Source organism: Hyperolius riggenbachi, chromosome 3, assembly GCF_040937935.1.
Source record: "Hyperolius riggenbachi isolate aHypRig1 chromosome 3, aHypRig1.pri, whole genome shotgun sequence".
In the NCBI taxonomy this organism is placed as follows: Eukaryota; Metazoa; Chordata; class Amphibia; order Anura; family Hyperoliidae; genus Hyperolius; species Hyperolius riggenbachi.
This window is the reverse complement of record NC_090648.1, coordinates 31927818-31945020: the sequence shown is the minus strand read 5'-3', so window position 1 is coordinate 31945020 and position 17203 is coordinate 31927818. Positions and strand designations below refer to the sequence as shown.

The window sequence follows — 17203 nt, the reverse complement described above, 5'->3', positions numbered from 1 at the left end:
TGCACGAATATGCCCGAGGCGGGTCATCCAGCTGCCGAGGGAGTCTAGGGGCCTGCTGGATGCTAGTCCCCACCAAAACTTACTGTACTAAAAAAGCCAGATGACCATCAGCACTGGAAAAAAAAAATGCTATCTTGCCCAGGGCCCTATTTCATCATAATGCTTTTCTGTAGTATGTGCTGCTTAGTAGCAGCACAAGTGTCCTGTTTGCCTGAACTGCAGTAACGCCTAGCTTCCAGCAGAGGTCACTGGAGCACCCCCTACTGCACAATACCCAGCCTGAACATTATTATTAGTGATTAACTGTAGAGTCTCATGTATCCAGCACAGGCGGGGGAAGTGTCAAGCAACCGGTGTTAAAAGATGATGCTACACTCCCCCCCAATGGATGCACTGCACAGCGGTGTGCAGTAGAAGATACTTACCAATCCTCTGGCAGCTCCCAGCTGCTTTGTGGCGATCTCCTTGCACGGCCCCAATGCATCATGTGACCCGATGCAGGTCAGGTGACATGCCAGGGAGCCGTAGAAGGACGCCGCAAAGCAGCTGGGTGCTGCAAGACGTGAAAAAGGATGGCACTGGAGGATTCAGAAGCATTTTCTGCTGCACACAGCAGACAGGGACCAGTCTTCATCCTCCTCTCCTAGGCTAGGCACCCTCTGTAGTGTGAGCGACGACTGCCATATGACGACGGATAGAGCTCGCACCATAGAGACAGCACACCTAGGAGGATGCAGATGGGTTGCATGTGGCTGGAGCCTGGAGAGGGGAGTGCTACACTCCTCTGTTGTGCACTCTGCATGGGGCTGGGCATTCTCTCTCTGCCTACCCAAAATGGGGCCCTCCCTGGAGACCTATATACTGGTAGGGCCACTCTCTGGCTAATTACACGGGGAGTGGCCTATACTGAGAGTACATCTCTGGCTGCCTATACTGGGGAGGGGCTCTCTGGCTGCCTATACTGGGGAGGGGCTCTCTGGCTGCCTATACTGGGGAGGGGCTCTCTGGCTGCCTATACTGGGGAGGGGCTCTCTGGCTGCCTATTCTGGGGAGGGGCTCTCTGGCTACCTATTCTGGGGAGGGGCTCTCTGGCTACCTATTCTGGGGAGGGGCTCTCTGGCTACCTATTCTGGGGAGGGGCTCTCTGGCTACCTATTCTGGGGAGGGGCTCTCTGGCTACCTATTCTGGGGAGGGGCTCTCTGGCTACCTATTCTGGGAGGGGCTCTCTGGCTACCTATTCTGGGAGGGGCTCTCTGGCTACCTATTCTGGGAGGGGCTCTCTGGCTACCTATTCTGGGAGGGGCTCTCTGGCTACCTATTCTGGGAGGGGCCCTCTGGCTACCTATTCTGGGAGGGGCTCTCTGGCTACCTATTCTGGGAGGGGCTCTCTGGCTACCTATTCTGGGAGGGGCTCTCTGGCTACCTATTCTGGGAGGGGCTCTCTGGCTACCTATTCTGGGAGGGGCTCTCTGGTTACCTATTCTGGGAGGGGCTCTCTGGTTACCTAGTCTGGGAGGGGCTCTCTGGTTACCTAGTCTGGGAGGGGCTCTCTGGTTACCTATTCTGGGAGGGGCACCCTGGCTACCTATTCTGGGAGGGGCTCTCTGGCTACCTATTCTGGGAGGGGCTCCCTGGCTACCTATTCTGGGAGGGGCTCCCTGGCTACCTATTCTGGGAGGGGCTCCCTGGCTACCTATTCTGGGAGGGGCTCCCTGGCTACCTATTCTGGGAGGGGCTCCCTGGCTACCTATTCTGGGAGGGGCTCCCTGGCTACCTATTCTGGGAGGGGCTCCCTGGCTACCTATTCTGGGAGGGGCTCCCTGGCTACCTATTCTGGGAGGGGCTCCCTGGCTACCTATACCTCGGGAGACTCTCTCTGGCTACCTATACCTCGGGAGACGCTCTCTGGCTACTCATACTGGAGGGGCACTCTCTAGCCACCAATACTAAGAGAAGGGAACTCTCTGCCTCCCCTAAACGTTATTGGTTTTTTGATAAGTTACTATCGTGTCATCTGTGGGGAGGTAAGTCCACCATTTTGCCCCCATTTTTAAGCTGTTTTTAATATGTTTTACGCTCCACTGACGCCTCTGTATTTGCAAAGATAAATTGTATATCGGGGGAGGCCCCTCTGGCTACCCATACTAAGGGGTGTGGGCACTCTCTAGCCTCCTATACTAAGAGAAGGGTACTCTCTGCCTACTTCTATTGGGTGGTGGTGATACTCTCTGGCTACCTATATGGGGAGGAGGGGGGGGGGGGAGGCACTCTGGCTAGCGGTGGGCACTCTCAGGCTACCTATATGGGGAGGAGGGGGGGGCACTCTGGCTAGCGGTGGGCACTCTCAGGCTACCTATACTTTTATTATTAAACAATGCACCACTTTACATTTAGAAATACAAATATAATCAGACATGGCCGGATTTACCATAAGGCATCTAGGCACGTGCCTACAGGTTCCGGATGGTGGAGAGGCGGCTCACTCCCCTCCCCGAGCGCCTCCCTATGCAGAGTCCTGCTGAGAGCATAAATTAGTTACTCACCCTGCTCTTTCCACTAATGAGATCTCCCTTCAGTCAGGGGCACCTCTAGCTACTTAATTCTGAGGGTACTTCTGGCTGCCTAATGCTAAGGGACACCTGTAGCTACCTATGATGGGCAAGGGAAGTAAGGGAGAAGTGACAGCTGGGCCAGCCAGCACACTTGTGGGGTTTGTAGGTTCATGGAGGGCGGAGTCTAGGGTGCCAGGACATCTGTGCCTATAGAATCCTGTGATGTAAATCCAGGCCTGTAATCAGACCGCTAAGGGTTGTCAATTGTATTAATAACAGCAAATGTCTTTACAAATTTACAGGAAGGCCCATTCACACAATAAGCGCTTTTCTGAGTGCTTTGTGATCGATTAGCACTTTTTAAAGTTCCCATTCACTTTCATTAAAATTGCGGTAAAAATTGCCACAATTTTTCACGTACGCGATTACGCAATCGCAGTGATTTTTACCACGATTTTAATGAAAGTGAATGGGAGCAGTTTTGAAAAAGTGCTCAGAAAGCGCTTATAGTGTGGCTGAGCCCTAACTGCGGTGGCACCACAGATGGCATCAGAAGCTGCCACTTACCACCAGTCCGCGATGAAGATCTCCTCTTTCGCCTGCATCAGAGCGTCCGCCACAGCGGCAAAATAAGTGGCTCCGTTGACGAACCTGAAGACGTGCAGAAGGAGTAACAATATAAGGGTAATAATGGTGAATTATAAACACACACTGTGGGCAGTAAGATGCCCGACTGATGAGCACTGTGCGCTGGTGTCCTGGGCTCAATTCCCTCCAGGGCCTGTCTGTGCCTAGTGTTCATGTTTCCTTGTGATCAACCTTGTGGATTCATTAATGAGATCCTATCAACACATCCATCCTTCCTGCCCCTCAAACCCATTGCCTGGGTGTCACCCTCAACTCTACACTCTCCTTCACCTCCCAAAACTGGCACATCTCCAGGTTCTGCTCCTTCTATACCCACATCACCGAGCTTCACCCCTACCCATCGCCCGACACCACCACAACTCCTGTTTCCATGCTATAGTCCTCTCCCATCTGGACTACTGCAATGCCCTACTTTGTGGACTTCCCAAGACCAGACTCCACCTCCTACAATCTGTTATGAATGCAGCTGCCAGGCTCATTCACTCCTCCCATCACTCCTCTTCACAAGTCTCTTTGCTGACTCTCTGTCCCCCTCAGACATTAAAATTACCTCTAACCTGCTCTGCTTGGCATACAAATTCATCCACCATAAATCTCGTGTCTGGAGGTTCCCTCCAACTTGCTCTCCCCTTCCTCCAACACTCTGCATCACTATCTCACTCGTGAGGCTCCAGGACTTTTCCAGAGCAGCCCTTACTCTATGGAATTCCCTCCACCATCAGGCTCGCCCCCACCTTAAAGACACATCAATTCACCATTGCTTACCCGCCATCTTTATACCTGCATTCCCCTCCCTTGGAATTACACCACTTCTGTGTCCCTTTCCCCACCCATTAGATTGTAAACCTATTTGGCAGGGCTCTCCTCCCCGTGTGCTCTTCTCCCTCACCGTATGGACTCGGTGACTCGTCTGCTAGATTTATACCTACCTTGTCACATCGTTATTCTGTGCACCATTGTTGAACGCTATAATGCTGCCTGTGTAATACTGTTCAATGTTGTAATGTCTCCCCCAACTATAGTACAGAGCTGTGTAATATGTAAGCGATTTGCTTTATAAATAAAATGTAATAATTTAAAGTTGATACTATTTTTTAATTTAAAGTCGATAGTATTTTTTAAGCAGCAGTGGTATTTGAGTGGGGGGGGGGGGGGGGGTGTCAGGGGAGGTGCTGGCAAAAAAATACTCGCAGAGCCACCAGCGACGTCCTGTAGCTTCTACCAGCTCCCTGTATTTCACATGACTTGCCGCAGGTCATGTGACATGCCGGGAGCTGTGCACGGAAGAAGTCGGAAAGCCACCATCTAGCCGGACACCAGAAATTTTGCTGTACATGTGTGACAACCCCAGCACAGTACAGCTAGGACAACCTTTCACTGAAGACGTTTAGTAGAATGCTCAGCAGGTAAGCGGTTGCTATAGGCAACAGACACTTCTGCCCACAGATTAAGAGGTAAATATGAAGAGTCGCCCTCCTCACCACTTCACTTGTGTCTTCTCCCTCACAGGGGCGTGGGCCTCAAACCGGTGTGTGCTCAGGAAGTCCTTCCCATGATCCTCTGCAATCTGGTTTATCTGCTGCCCCCACCAGCGGGCCTGACGGTACCCGTTACACTTCAACACCAGCGACCTGCGAGAAACACACAGCAACGTAATTATACAAACACTGGAGATTTCCTGCTCAGGTATTTACTTCATTCTATTTATAAAGCAAATGCAGCATTTTTAAAGGGAATCCAAGGTGAGAGGGATATGGAGGCTGCCATATTTATTTCCTTTTAAAGGGAACCAGAGATGAACGTTTCACACAAAATAAACATATCAGTCGATAGCTTGTAAAGAATAAATGCTCGACCTGATAATTTCGCCGCTCTGGTGGGCCTTTTTTAGTGTTTTTTATCCATTATTGCTCCAGGAAAAATCCAATATGGCCGCCAGCTCATATCCCTTCTTCTTTCGGGTTATGAGTTGTTCTGGATGTGCTGTCTAGGCTATATGAGACTAGGCTGCTATCTAGGCTATATGAGACTAGGCTGCTATCTAGGCTAAATGCAACCTTTCATCTGTGTGATTTCATTTTGGTATGATGTACAGCTGCCTGTTGGAAGTGTCTCTCATAGGAATGAAACTGCAGTCATCAGTATCTACAGTATGCAGACAGAGTGCACACAGAGCACACAGGGATCATATTGCAGCCACAGAGTTTCTCTCTCAGAAGGAGCAGCCCCTCCCATATCATCACAGCTCTCAGTATGCAAAGCAGGAAATCTGAGCCAGGAGGGGGCAGGCTTGGGCTTGAAAAGACTCCACAGAAGAGTGACTCAGCTATAATGATTCCAGGTCAAACCTCGACTGACTCCGTCAGGGATTCTTATCACAGCTGATAATAGTCTAATTAAGCAGATAAGAATGAAACTAAAAGCAGGGTAGGTGTTTACTGTCATGTTCCCACTGATAAATGTAATAAAATACAGGGTGCTTCGTCTCTGGTTCTCTTTAAGCAATACCAGTTGCCTGGCTGTCTTGTGGATCCTCTGTCCCTAATACTTTTATCCACAGCCCCTGAACAAGCATGCAGCAGATCAGGAGATCAGGTGTTTCTGACATTATTGTCAGATCTGACAAGACTAGCTGCATGCTTGTTTCTGGTGGGATTCGGACACTACTACAGCCAAATAGATCAGCATGGCTGCCAGGCAACTGGTATTGTTTCAAAGTAAGTAAATATGGCAGCCTCCGTATACTGTACTTCTCACTTCAGTTGTCCTTCAGTAGTGTCTGAGTCACACCCCTGAAACAAGCATGAGGCAAATGCAGTTAGAGTTCTGATTTGTATATGCTTGTTCAGGGTCTATGGATAAAAGTATTTACAGCCAACTGATCACAGGAAAGCCAGGCAATAAAATTCTGTATGTCCGCCTCCATATTGTTTCTAATGTAGGTATCATTTAAAGGATACCCGAAGTGACATGTGACATAATGAGACAGACATGGGTATGTACAGTGCCTAGCACACACATAACTATGCTGTGTTCCTTTTTTTCATTCTCTGCCGGAAAGAGTTAAATATCAGGTATGTAAGTGGCTGATTCAGTCCTGACTCAGACAGGAAGTGACTACAGTGTGACCCTCACTGATAAAAAATTCCAACTATAAGACACTTTCCTAGCAGAAAATGGCTTCTGAGAGCAAGAAAGAGGTAAAAAAGGGGAATTTCTTATCAGTGAGGGTCGCACTGTAGTCACTTCCTGTCTGAGTCAGGACTGAGTCAGCCACTTGAATACCTGATATTTAACTCTTTCAGGCAGAGAAATAAAAAAAGGAACACAGCATAGTTATCTGTGCGCTAAGCACTGTACATACATATGTCTATCTCATAATGTCACATGTCAGTTCGGGTATCCTTTAAGTAGCCCTCCTGTTCCTCCACCATTCTAGAAGGAAGTGAAACATTTACATAGTTTGGTTGAAAAAAGGCATATGTCCATTCCGATCGGAATAGCATCGCAAAACGCTGCTAGTGGAAAACAGCCCTACTTCCTGTGAGTTCATCCAGAGGACACATTGTTTACTGTAAAGCAGGGATGCTGTGAAATGTGGTTTGGTATAAACGGTTTTTCATTCTTTGGTTGTTACATGGTCACAGATGACTGACCCACCCACCAGCTGAACCCTAAGAGGAAAGGATTAGACTTGCGTCTCCACTTTTGGGTTTAGTCGTTGCTGCATTTCACGGTGAACGGTGAACTGTCCAAGATAGCAGGGTTTGGGATAGCCATGTCCCCTTAAAAAGATGACGCTTTTTAACTACATAAATTGTGAGCTAAAAACAGTGGTCACATGATCTTTGCTCCCTGTTCATGCGCTTTATGGCTGGGGTTCACTAGAAATCACTAGTCGCTAAGTGATTTTGATTGTAGTGCTGACATTACATTCCTACCCGAGCACGTCAAACCCCTCGTCATGCTGTGCAGTTGCGTCACAGCAGTGGGTAGGATTAGGGCGTGGTTTGGGGGGGGTGTAGCATCATCTCACGGTGAGGCGATAGTTTGTGCTGTACATTTCCTCAAGAAAACTTGGAAGAAGCAGCCAAAATGCCCTCCTGCTCCACCTCTGATAAAAATTGTAGAAGTCCTGTCATAACAAAGATCAGAATACAAGAGCAGAGTTCTTAGCAAATACCTATAGTTTCCTCATACAGCTGCTTGCTAAATAGTCATGTTTTTTCCTGTCCTGGCTTTGCACAAAGTTTCTAACAGTGTTTTTTTGTTTATAACAGGAACTTCACTCCTTAGACCAGTGTTTCTCAACAGGTTATTGGTATGTACCCCTTGTAAAGCCCTGTACTCACCAAGTACCCCCTAGCATAGTGAACATTATCACAAGTACCCAATGACAAATATATATTTAATTGTAGTACATGATAATTGTTTCTAAACAATTTTCAAGCATTTACAATTGCTTTTAATTAGCTAAAATACTAATTTGGTGTTTTTTAAATAAGAGTTATCATTTCCTAAAACTCTAAATTTCTTATTCTTGGTTAGGTATATCAAGCCTGAGTACCCCTTGGAACCATCAGAAGTACCCTCTGGGGTACACATACCGCATGTTGAGAACCAAGGCCTTAGATGACCAGAACTGCCTGTTTCACTTCACATCTTCCCACAGAGGGACACGCTATACAGACTTCTAGGGAATGCCCGAGGTTCTGCTATCACCTATGGGAATACAGAAGCTCTCATCTTTCACAGGAAGGGAAACTGGTTTATCAGCGGCGTAACTAGGAGGAAACCTCAGCTTTCCATTATGGCTAAAATCAATATTTCACATGGACTATACATAGCTCCCAAGTGTCCCTTTTTTGGAGGGACAGTCCCTCTTTAGGAATCTGTCCCTCTTTTCTCATTTGTCCCTCTTTCTGAACTGATGCACAGATCTGTGTAAATATATATGCATTTTTCTACTGAATAACATGTTGGTTCTTTTCTGTTAGCCGGGCACAACCAGCAGCAGTTACATCTTTCCCTACTATCCATGTCGGCCTGGAGGAGGAATAGTAATTAAAGCCACCTGCCGGATGTACCCGGCTAACGGATAAGTACCAACATGTTTAATGAACTCTAAGCTTTATTCCCATCATTTAAATGGATATATTTCTTGTTTTCAATCGTTTAATCAGTGTTCCAACCCTGTCCTCAAGGCCACCAACAGTGCATGTTTTGTGGAAGTCCACAGAGGTAGATCATCAGCTCTGCTGAGACAGTAATTACCCCACCTGTGAATGTTTGTGGTTTCCTGCAAAACATGTACTGTTGGTGGGCCTTGAGGACAGAGTTGGGGAACTCTGGTTTAAATGAATAAAAACGAATGGTAATAGGAAGGACCAGTGAGGTATGAAATCTAAAACTGCATCTTTTGCTTAACCACTTCACCCTAACTGGATGAAAATTTTCGTCCGGTTAGGCTGCGCGCACTCCCGCGGGTCGCGAGCACTCCCGCGGGCCCCCCCGTGCGCGCTCCCGCCGCCGGCCGTTAGCCCAGCGATCAATGAAAGGGATTATAGATCCCTTTCATTGATCAGACCCCCCCCCCCCCCCGGAGAAAAGCCAACAGCGTCTCTTGAGACGCTGTGGCTTTTCTGAGCTCTGGTCTTCTTTCCTCTTCCTAGGAGCGAGATCGATCGCTCCCAGGACTTTTTGACTGTAGTAAAACTACACCCCAAACCACATTTTATTAAACAAATACATTTTTAGACATTTAAAATCCCCTGTTTACCTCCCACACCAAAAATACCCACATACAAGTTTTAATAAAAAATAAAATAAATTACAATAATTAAAATAAAAAAAAAAAAAACATAAATAGTTACCTAAGGGTCTGAACTTTTTAAATATTCATGTCAAAGGAGTATATCAATATGATTTATTAAATTATGGGCTTCTAAATAGTGATGGACGCAAATTGAAAAAAAATGCACCTTTATTTCCAAATTAAATATCGGCGCCATACATTGTGATAGGGACATAATTTAAATGGTGTAATAAGCGGGAGAAATTGGTAAATAAAGTACATGGGTTTAATTATGGTAGCATGTATTAATTTCAAACTATAATGGCCAAAAGCTGAGCAATAATGATTTTTTTCCATTTCTTTCTTAATATTCCTGTTAAAATGAATTTAGAATAAATAAATTCTCATCAAAATGTATCACCCACAGAAAGCCTAATTGGTGTCGGAAAAAACAAGATATAGATCCATTCCTTGTGATGAGTAGTGATAAAGTTATTGGCAAATGAATGGGAGGTGAAAGTTGCTCAGATGTAAAAAAATCTCAACCCTGTAGGCTGAAGTGGTCAAAGGGCTCTTTCACATCTAGAACGTATGCAGTACCGGTTCTCCTGCATGTGTTGAATAGCCTGCGGCGGCGTCGGGATGTTGCGGTGCGACGCAATCAGCGGCGGTAGCAATTAATTCACCCGATGGGAAAACACCGGCTCCTGACGATGAAAAGCTCCCAGGTGCACCAAACCACATCACACCAAATGCAGCGTCGGATGTGAAAGGTAAAATGAAAGTCTATGGACTTTCATTTTACCATGGTTAACGCAAAGTTTCGACTTTGCGTTAAACCGCAGAAAATGGGCTCTGGTGTGAAAGAGTCCTAATTTATGAATGGTTTGTCGATTGTATGACTAGGGGTGTGCCGGGGGAGGGGGGGGGGGTTCTTTTAGTGCCCCTCTTTCTTATCCCAAAAAGTTGGGAGGTATGGACTATATACTATAGTGTAAGGCATAGCTCCCACCAGTCCCTCTGTCTCCCTCATTTGTCCCACTTTCAGGGCTGATTTACACACCTATGTAAATAATCACATTTTCACTAGAAAAATACATATAAAGGATGGGAATAAAGTTTAGAGTCAAGTAAAGGGAACCTGAGCAGTGCATACAAATAAAAATCTGCATCTACCTGGGGCTTCCTCTAGCCACCACTAACCCGCGACGTCCCTCGGTGTCCTCTGGATCCCCCTCTTTGATCCTGTTGGGGACTTAGGCTGAATTCATGAGTAACTGTGCCTGCGTGGCGCGTCCGCCCACCCGACTATCACACACCTGTCGCCGTAAGCCTCCTGCGCATGCACGGTTCAGTCTTTCAAGACTGCATATGCAGGAGGCTTACGGCGATGGGTACATGATCAAGGAGGGTGCGTGGACGGGCCGCCGAGGCGCAGTTGCACACGACTTCAGCTAAAATCCCCAGCTTAACGGGGTCGCCAGTGGGACCCAGTGGGCTACGGGAGGCTGGAGGACGCCCCAGGTAAGTCCAGATTTCATTTTTTTTTTTAGCTCTGCTCAGGGTCCCTTTAAGACCTGGCATGACAGGTTCTGTGTTTTTACTTTAGGTAGTCTTTAAAGTGTAATAAAGCAATGAAACCAGGGCTGGATTTAGGCCTAGGCCACCTAGGCCATGGCCTAGGGCACCGCAGAAGCAAGGGCACCAAAGCAGCAGACTAAACTGGCGCAGCATTTGCAAGCTTGCAAATGCTGCAATGCAGGGAGATCAGGCGGGCGCCTGACCTTGAGTACTCTGCTGCCAGCTATCTGTGCAGTGGCTGCCATGTTCTCTGTGCACAGTGGCATTGTGGTGGGGGCGGCTTCTGACTTTGGCAGCATTGGAGACGGAGGGGAAGAGGAAGCTTCTGCAATGGAGACAAGCAGAGAAGTGAGTGACACTGATGGCTGCTACGGTGTGGAGGCAAGCTGTACTGAAAGGGGGAAGTGGGAAAGGAAGGGATTAAGGGAGTAATCTGGCTATCTATACTGGAGGGGGAGGAGAAGGGGTCATCAGGCTACCTATACTGGAGGGAAAGAGGGGTGGGGTCATCTAGCTACCGATTCTGGAGGGAAGGGTTATCTTGCTACCTATACTGAAAGGGGGCGGCTGGTGACATTGGCCTTGGGCGGTAAGAAGTACAAATCCGGCCCTGAATGAAACTAATACAGTATAAAAATCAACAACAACAAAAAAACACACTACTCTGCATCTCATACAGGCCCACTGCATGAAAGTTGCTATTCTATTCCTTGTATGTACAGTGAGGCCTCCACATGACATGGCTGGATGGAGTTCAATGTCACATTACTAAGATTACTGGCCCTTGAATTTCCTGTGATAACAAGTTGGGGAAAGTGGTCCGGCCTCCGCCTCTGTGCTGAGCTGAGATCCCGCCTGACACACCAGAGAGAAGGAATGAAACCTCACTGCCAGACTCGCATTCTTCCCCAATTATAAAGCTCCGGTTCCCTTGGCAACACATGTGCAAAAACAAAATCGCCAAGCACAATTCTCATGAGTGTACTAGAGGCTTAAAGAGGACCTGTAGTGAAAATAACACTCATAGCTCCCAACAGTCCCTCTTTTGGAAGGACAGTCCCTCTCACCCTGTCACTCTGTCCCCCTTATTTATCCCTCATTCAGGACGGATGTACAGATCTGTGTAAATATATATGTATTTTTCTACTGAAAATGTGTATGACTCTAATCTTTATTCCCAGCCTTTAATTGATATACAGTAGTTCTTATTTTCAAATATTAATATGGAGGAAAATAAACCAGGTTAGAAAGGTGTGGTTTGAATTATAAAACATTTTTCCTAGCAAAATATATATAATATGTGTGACTAGGGGTGTATCAGGAGCGTGGTTAGGGGTGTAGCAGGGGCGTGGTTTGAGGTGTGGCACGGGTGTGACTAGGGGTGTATCAGGAGCGTGGTTAGGGGTGTAGCAGGGGCGTGGTTTGAGGTGTGGCAGGGGTGTGACTAGGGGTGTATCAGGAGCATGGTTAGGGGTGTAGCAGGGGCGTGGTTTGAGATGTGGCAGGGGTGTGACTAGGGGTGTATCAGGAGCGTGGTTAAGGGTGTAGCAGGGGCGTGGTTTGAGGTGTGACTAGGGGTGTATCAGGAGAGTGGTTAGGAGTGTAGCAGGGACGTGGTTTGAGGTGTGGCAGGGGTGTGGCACAAGTGTCCCTCTTTCTGATCTCAAAATGTTGGGAGGTATGACATAATGAATTAAAGTGATTATTTAAAATATTAATTTGTAGATTTAGTCAGTGTTTGCCCATTTTAAAATCTTCCCTCTCCCTGATTTACATTCTGACATTTATCACTGGTGGTGACATCTTTAGTTCTGCCAGGTGATCTGTACAGAATGTTTGTTACTCAGAGTTCTATGCACAGAGGGAGATATTGCTTGCTTGCTGCCGTTGGAAAAAGTCTTTATTTCCCACAATGCAACCAAGTTCGCAGACAGCAAAAGTGTAAGCACCATGGTCCTGACATCACACTGTGGGAGGGGTTTCCCCACAACATCAGCCATACAGACCCCCCTGATGATCTATTCCAGAAAAGGTAAAGATTTCTCATGGGAAAGGGGGCATCAGCTACTAATTTTACAGAAAATCTAATCTTTGATTGTACCAAATGTAGCCACCTTTAACCACTTCACCCCCATGGGTCCCTGGCCGTCCTCCTTGGCCCCTCCATTAAACCGCTATGACTCCCGGCGATCCGGGCAGTCGCAGCCTTCTGCGCTTGTGTGGCCCAGCTGTGTGCGCACCACTCGTCACGCACCAGTCCCTGGAGAATTCTGCGCCTGCACAGTACTACGGCGCCGCGCGCTCCAGGGGATGGTAAATCGGCGGGGTGCGCGCTGCAGAGCCACGCATGTGTAGAAGACCTCGACTGGCGGCGACTGACCGTATTACTGGCAGTCGTAGCGCCAGAACGGAGGGGCCAAGGAGGACAGTGGGGTACTCTGCGCTGCTCGTGGGGCTGGAGGAAGCCCTGGGTAAGTATAAATCAAGCCTAATGATCTCTAGTACACTTTAACCAATTTTTTTCCGGTTTACGCCATGCCCAAATTGGTGCACAGTGTTTTTGAATGTCCGCGACAGGAGGCCCTTTCTTCATCTTCGGGGCAGGTGTACTAGTGTTGGGGTGGAGCTTACAAGTCTATCAGTTCACCCATGAAAAAGCAGCAGGCTTTCAGTCTAAGTATTTCAGAATTGGTTTGGGAACCGTGAAAACAGAACTTAGCATTTTGGTCTCGACATAATAAAAGTCCCAGAACACCAACACACTCTCTGCACAGAGCCTCCAGGTACCCCCATTATTCTGTGTGGTCTGTTCCGGTTACTGCAGATTACCCCCCTACAAGAAACACTCAGGAGCCCTCTCCCCCCCCCCCCCCCCCCCACACCAACTTCCTGACCCTCGATAAAGGCCATCTCCTTGGTGTGAGAAGTAGATTAGATTGTGTCCCCACCGAGGAGCAAATATCGGTGTCATTCATCCAACGCTCTCTATAAGAATGTGTCAGCGCTACAAAAGGATACGATAATAAAAAAAATAATATAACGTAAGGAACAGAGGGGGGAACCCTTCCTACCGGGAGTAATTCTGCACCAGGACGCCATACTTGCTCTCTGTGTGTTTCTTCCCCACTTGTGTCTGGAATTCCGGGTCAAAGAGGAGCACAAAGGAAATCTCTCCCGAGTCCGGCTTCATGTAGAGCAAGAAAGAGTCCTTCACCACCAGCCACCTACAAGACAAAGCACTCCAATCAGCTCAGAGGAAAAGGAAACAAACAAACAAGATGTGGGACAAAGAGGAGGAGAAGAGATTATTCTACTAACTTAAAGGACAACTGAAGTGAGAAGCATATGGAGGCTACCATACGCATTTCATTTTAAACAATGCCAGTTGCCTGGCAGCCCTGCTGATCTATTTTGCTGCAGTAGTGTTTGAAAAAAAACAGAAACAAGCATGCAGCTAATCTTCTCACATCTGACAATAATGTCAGAAACACCTGATCTGCTGCATGCTTGTTCAGGGGCTATGGCGGAAAGCATTAGAGGCAGAGGATCAGCAGTATAGCCAGGCAATGTGAATTATTTAAAAGGAAACAAACATGTCAGCCTCCATATCCCTTTCACCTCGGGTTCCCGTTAAAGGGAACCTTAACAGAGAGATATGGGCGTTTCCTTTTAAACAATACCAGTTGCCTGGCAGTCCTGCTGATCTCTTTAGCTGCAGTAGTGGCTGAATCACACACCTGAAACAAGCATGCAGCTACTCCAGTCTGACTTCAGTCAGGGCACCTGATGTGCATGCTTGTTCAGGGGCTTGTGGCTAAAAGTACTAGAGACACAGGATCAGCAGGAGAGTCAGGCAACTGGCATTATTTTAAAAGGAAAAATCCATATCCTTCTCAGTTTAGGTTCCCTTTAAAGGGTACCTTAAAAAACGTGACATGATGATGAGATAATCATCGGTATATCAGGTCCACTGGATAGCGTATGGTTAAGGCTTCTGCCTTTGGAGGAGGATTTGAATCATTGACCATGGTGCAAATCACAGCTCAAGCCACTATGTAAAAAAAAATAAAAAGGTGAGGAGTAAGGAAGTAGGCGGGGCTTCCCATAGAGCCCTCCTCTGTGTGCTCTGCAATGGGTGTGACATCACCAGTGCCAAATCACTCCAAACACATGGAAATGGCTGGAGAGATGACTGACATTGTTTTTATAATAATGATATCCATGTGTTTCTGCTGTCCTGTGAGGGCTCTGACGTTTATAGTTGAGTAATATAAAGATGCGAGCAGACCAGCAAAACTGCACTACTCAAAAAAGAGGAGGGATCATACAGCGTTTTTTAGACCAAAACATATATAAACCCTGGACGGCCCTTCATGTGCTTAGACAAACTTTATTTATACAAAAATTGAACAGACCACACAGCAGCTGGGTTCCCCTATTAAAAAAAACAAAACTTAAAATCAAATGCAGAACTGGAGGGAGCGCTCCTTCCCATTATGTTTCCACCTCTCACCATCAGGTTATTGCAGACGACTGGTCGCCCAGCCTATGCCAAACGTGTCTGCCACCAGTATAGTGAGTGTGTAGGTGGACCCACCACCGCCGCACACCCTAAGTCCTCTATGGAGCTGCAGCTACACTAGTATCAATGCACTTCAAATGTCCGTGGGCAGTTGCCCTCTGGTTATGCAGACCAATTTGATGACCTTTTGTATTGACGTAGAGGGACGATATACCTCCATTCCCCACGAAATCGGACTTGCAGCAGTGGCTTTCTATCTGAAGGAGCACTTCCCTGACTCCCTACTCCACAACCAATTTCTGTTTGAAGCCCTTGAGTTACTACTGAATTACAACTGCTTTGTCTTTAATGGACGGTTTTACCGCCAAGCCAGGGGCATGTCGATGGGGGCATCCTGCGCTCCGAAGTATGCGTGCCTCCATTTGGGCCTGTGGGAGCGGCAGGATGTGTACCCTATGTGCCTCTTCCAGGAGCATGTACGGCTCTAGCTGAGGTACATAGACGACGTAGTCCTGGTCTGGCGGGGGACAAAGGAAACCCTTGATAAATTTGTTGATCAATTAGGGTCGAACCAGAGAAATTTGAAGTTCCCCTATGTACGGAATGAGGAGGTAATTCCATTTTGGATTTAACAATCAGAAAGGAGGGTGGGCGACTCACCACTGGCACATATAGAAAACCTACGGCAGGTAACACTCTTGATTTTGATTTTAAGTTTTTTTAATAGGGGAACCCAGCTGCTTTGTGGTCTGTTCAATTTTTGTATAAATAAAGTTTGTCTAAGCACATGAACGGCCGTCCAGGGTTTATATATGTTTTGCTCTGATGTTTATGTTCATCTCTCACCTCTTGGACCAGCGGAAGCACATCCGATGGTGGCCGAAGCAGTTGAGCCCCTGGATTCGGTGTCCCCCCGATCTCTTATGTATGAAGCCTTCCCTGAAAACAGAGGTTGGTTCAGCACAATCACAGACAAAACACAGACGACCAGATCATAACACAGAAGATTCACAGAGAGGTACGTAATCTACGGTATTCAGTCAGGTGACTGGTTTGTGAGCCACTGGTTGGCTGGTGGAGATCACGTGATCTGTCTGACTTCTGTTTCCGGAATTGGCAAACAGCAATTCTGAATTTTATCTAGCATGTGTACGTGCCTTAAAGAGACTCTGAAGCGAGAATAAATCTCGCTTCAAAGTTCATAGTTAGCAGGGGCACGTGTGCCCCTGCTAAACCGCCGCTACAGCACCGCTAAACGGGGGTCCCTTCACCCCCAAACCCCCCACTGCAACACTTGGTCGCAGACTTGGTCGCTCCTGGAGGCAGGGCTAACAGCTGCAGCCCTGCCTCCAGTCGCGTCTATCAGCGGCGCATCGCCGCCTCTCCCCCGCCCCTCTCAGTGAAGGAAGACTGAGAGGGGCGGGGGAGAGGCGGAGATACGCGCTGACAGACGCGCGTGGGGCAGGGCTGCGGCGGTTAGCCCTGCCCCAACCAGGAAGCGCTCCCCCGCTGCACCGAGGGGATTTGGGGGTGAAGGGACCCCCGTTTAGCGGCGCGATAGTGGCGGTTTAGCAGGGGCACACATGCCCCTGCTAACTATGAGGTCTAAAGCGAGATTTATTCTCGCTTTAGACTCTAACTACATAACGATCGCGTTCCGCCAATGGAGCGCCTATCAACAATTGGCATCAAGCCCTGGAGCTGCAGTTTAGCAGGGAACACATGTGCACATGTGCGATCGGTCCCTGATGGTTCACTGAGCTCCGCTCCGTAATCAGCCTGCTAGCCGCGATCATGGCTAGCAGGCTGTAGTAAACGAAAGGGGAAAGAAATCCTCTTTGTTTACATCCATACATCGCTGCTATCTAGTGCAGCGCTGTATGGGGGACACTCGGCTGTCCCTCAGAGCGGCAGGGGATCAAAGCCCTCTCATAGGCTGATGCCTAAGAGAGGTGGAGAAGAGGACGGATCGCCGTCTTAATCAAATCAGGACGGGGCAGGGGGTGGGAAGGAGAGGGAGGGGCGAGGGAGGAAAACTCAGACACTGAAAGCCGGATAAAAAAAAAAACACACATAGGATCGCAGCAACGAAAAGACAGTGGGCC

At 47.8% G+C, this 17203-nt stretch overlaps 1 protein-coding gene across 1 annotated transcript in view; it reads right to left on the bottom strand.

Annotated features, from left to right (window-relative positions):
- LOC137562524 (phospholipase D2-like) overlaps window positions 1-17203 on the bottom strand; it is an 85516-nt gene that overhangs the window by 54677 nt on the left and 13636 nt on the right. The window contains exons 7-10 of the mRNA XM_068273936.1: window positions 15945-16037; window positions 13648-13800; window positions 4683-4832; window positions 3121-3204 (exon numbers count right to left, since the gene is read on the bottom strand). Coding sequence (XP_068130037.1) covers window positions 3121-3204; window positions 4683-4832; window positions 13648-13800; window positions 15945-16037 — 480 coding nt within the window. The remainder of the gene's footprint in view (window positions 1-3120; window positions 3205-4682; window positions 4833-13647; window positions 13801-15944; window positions 16038-17203) is intronic.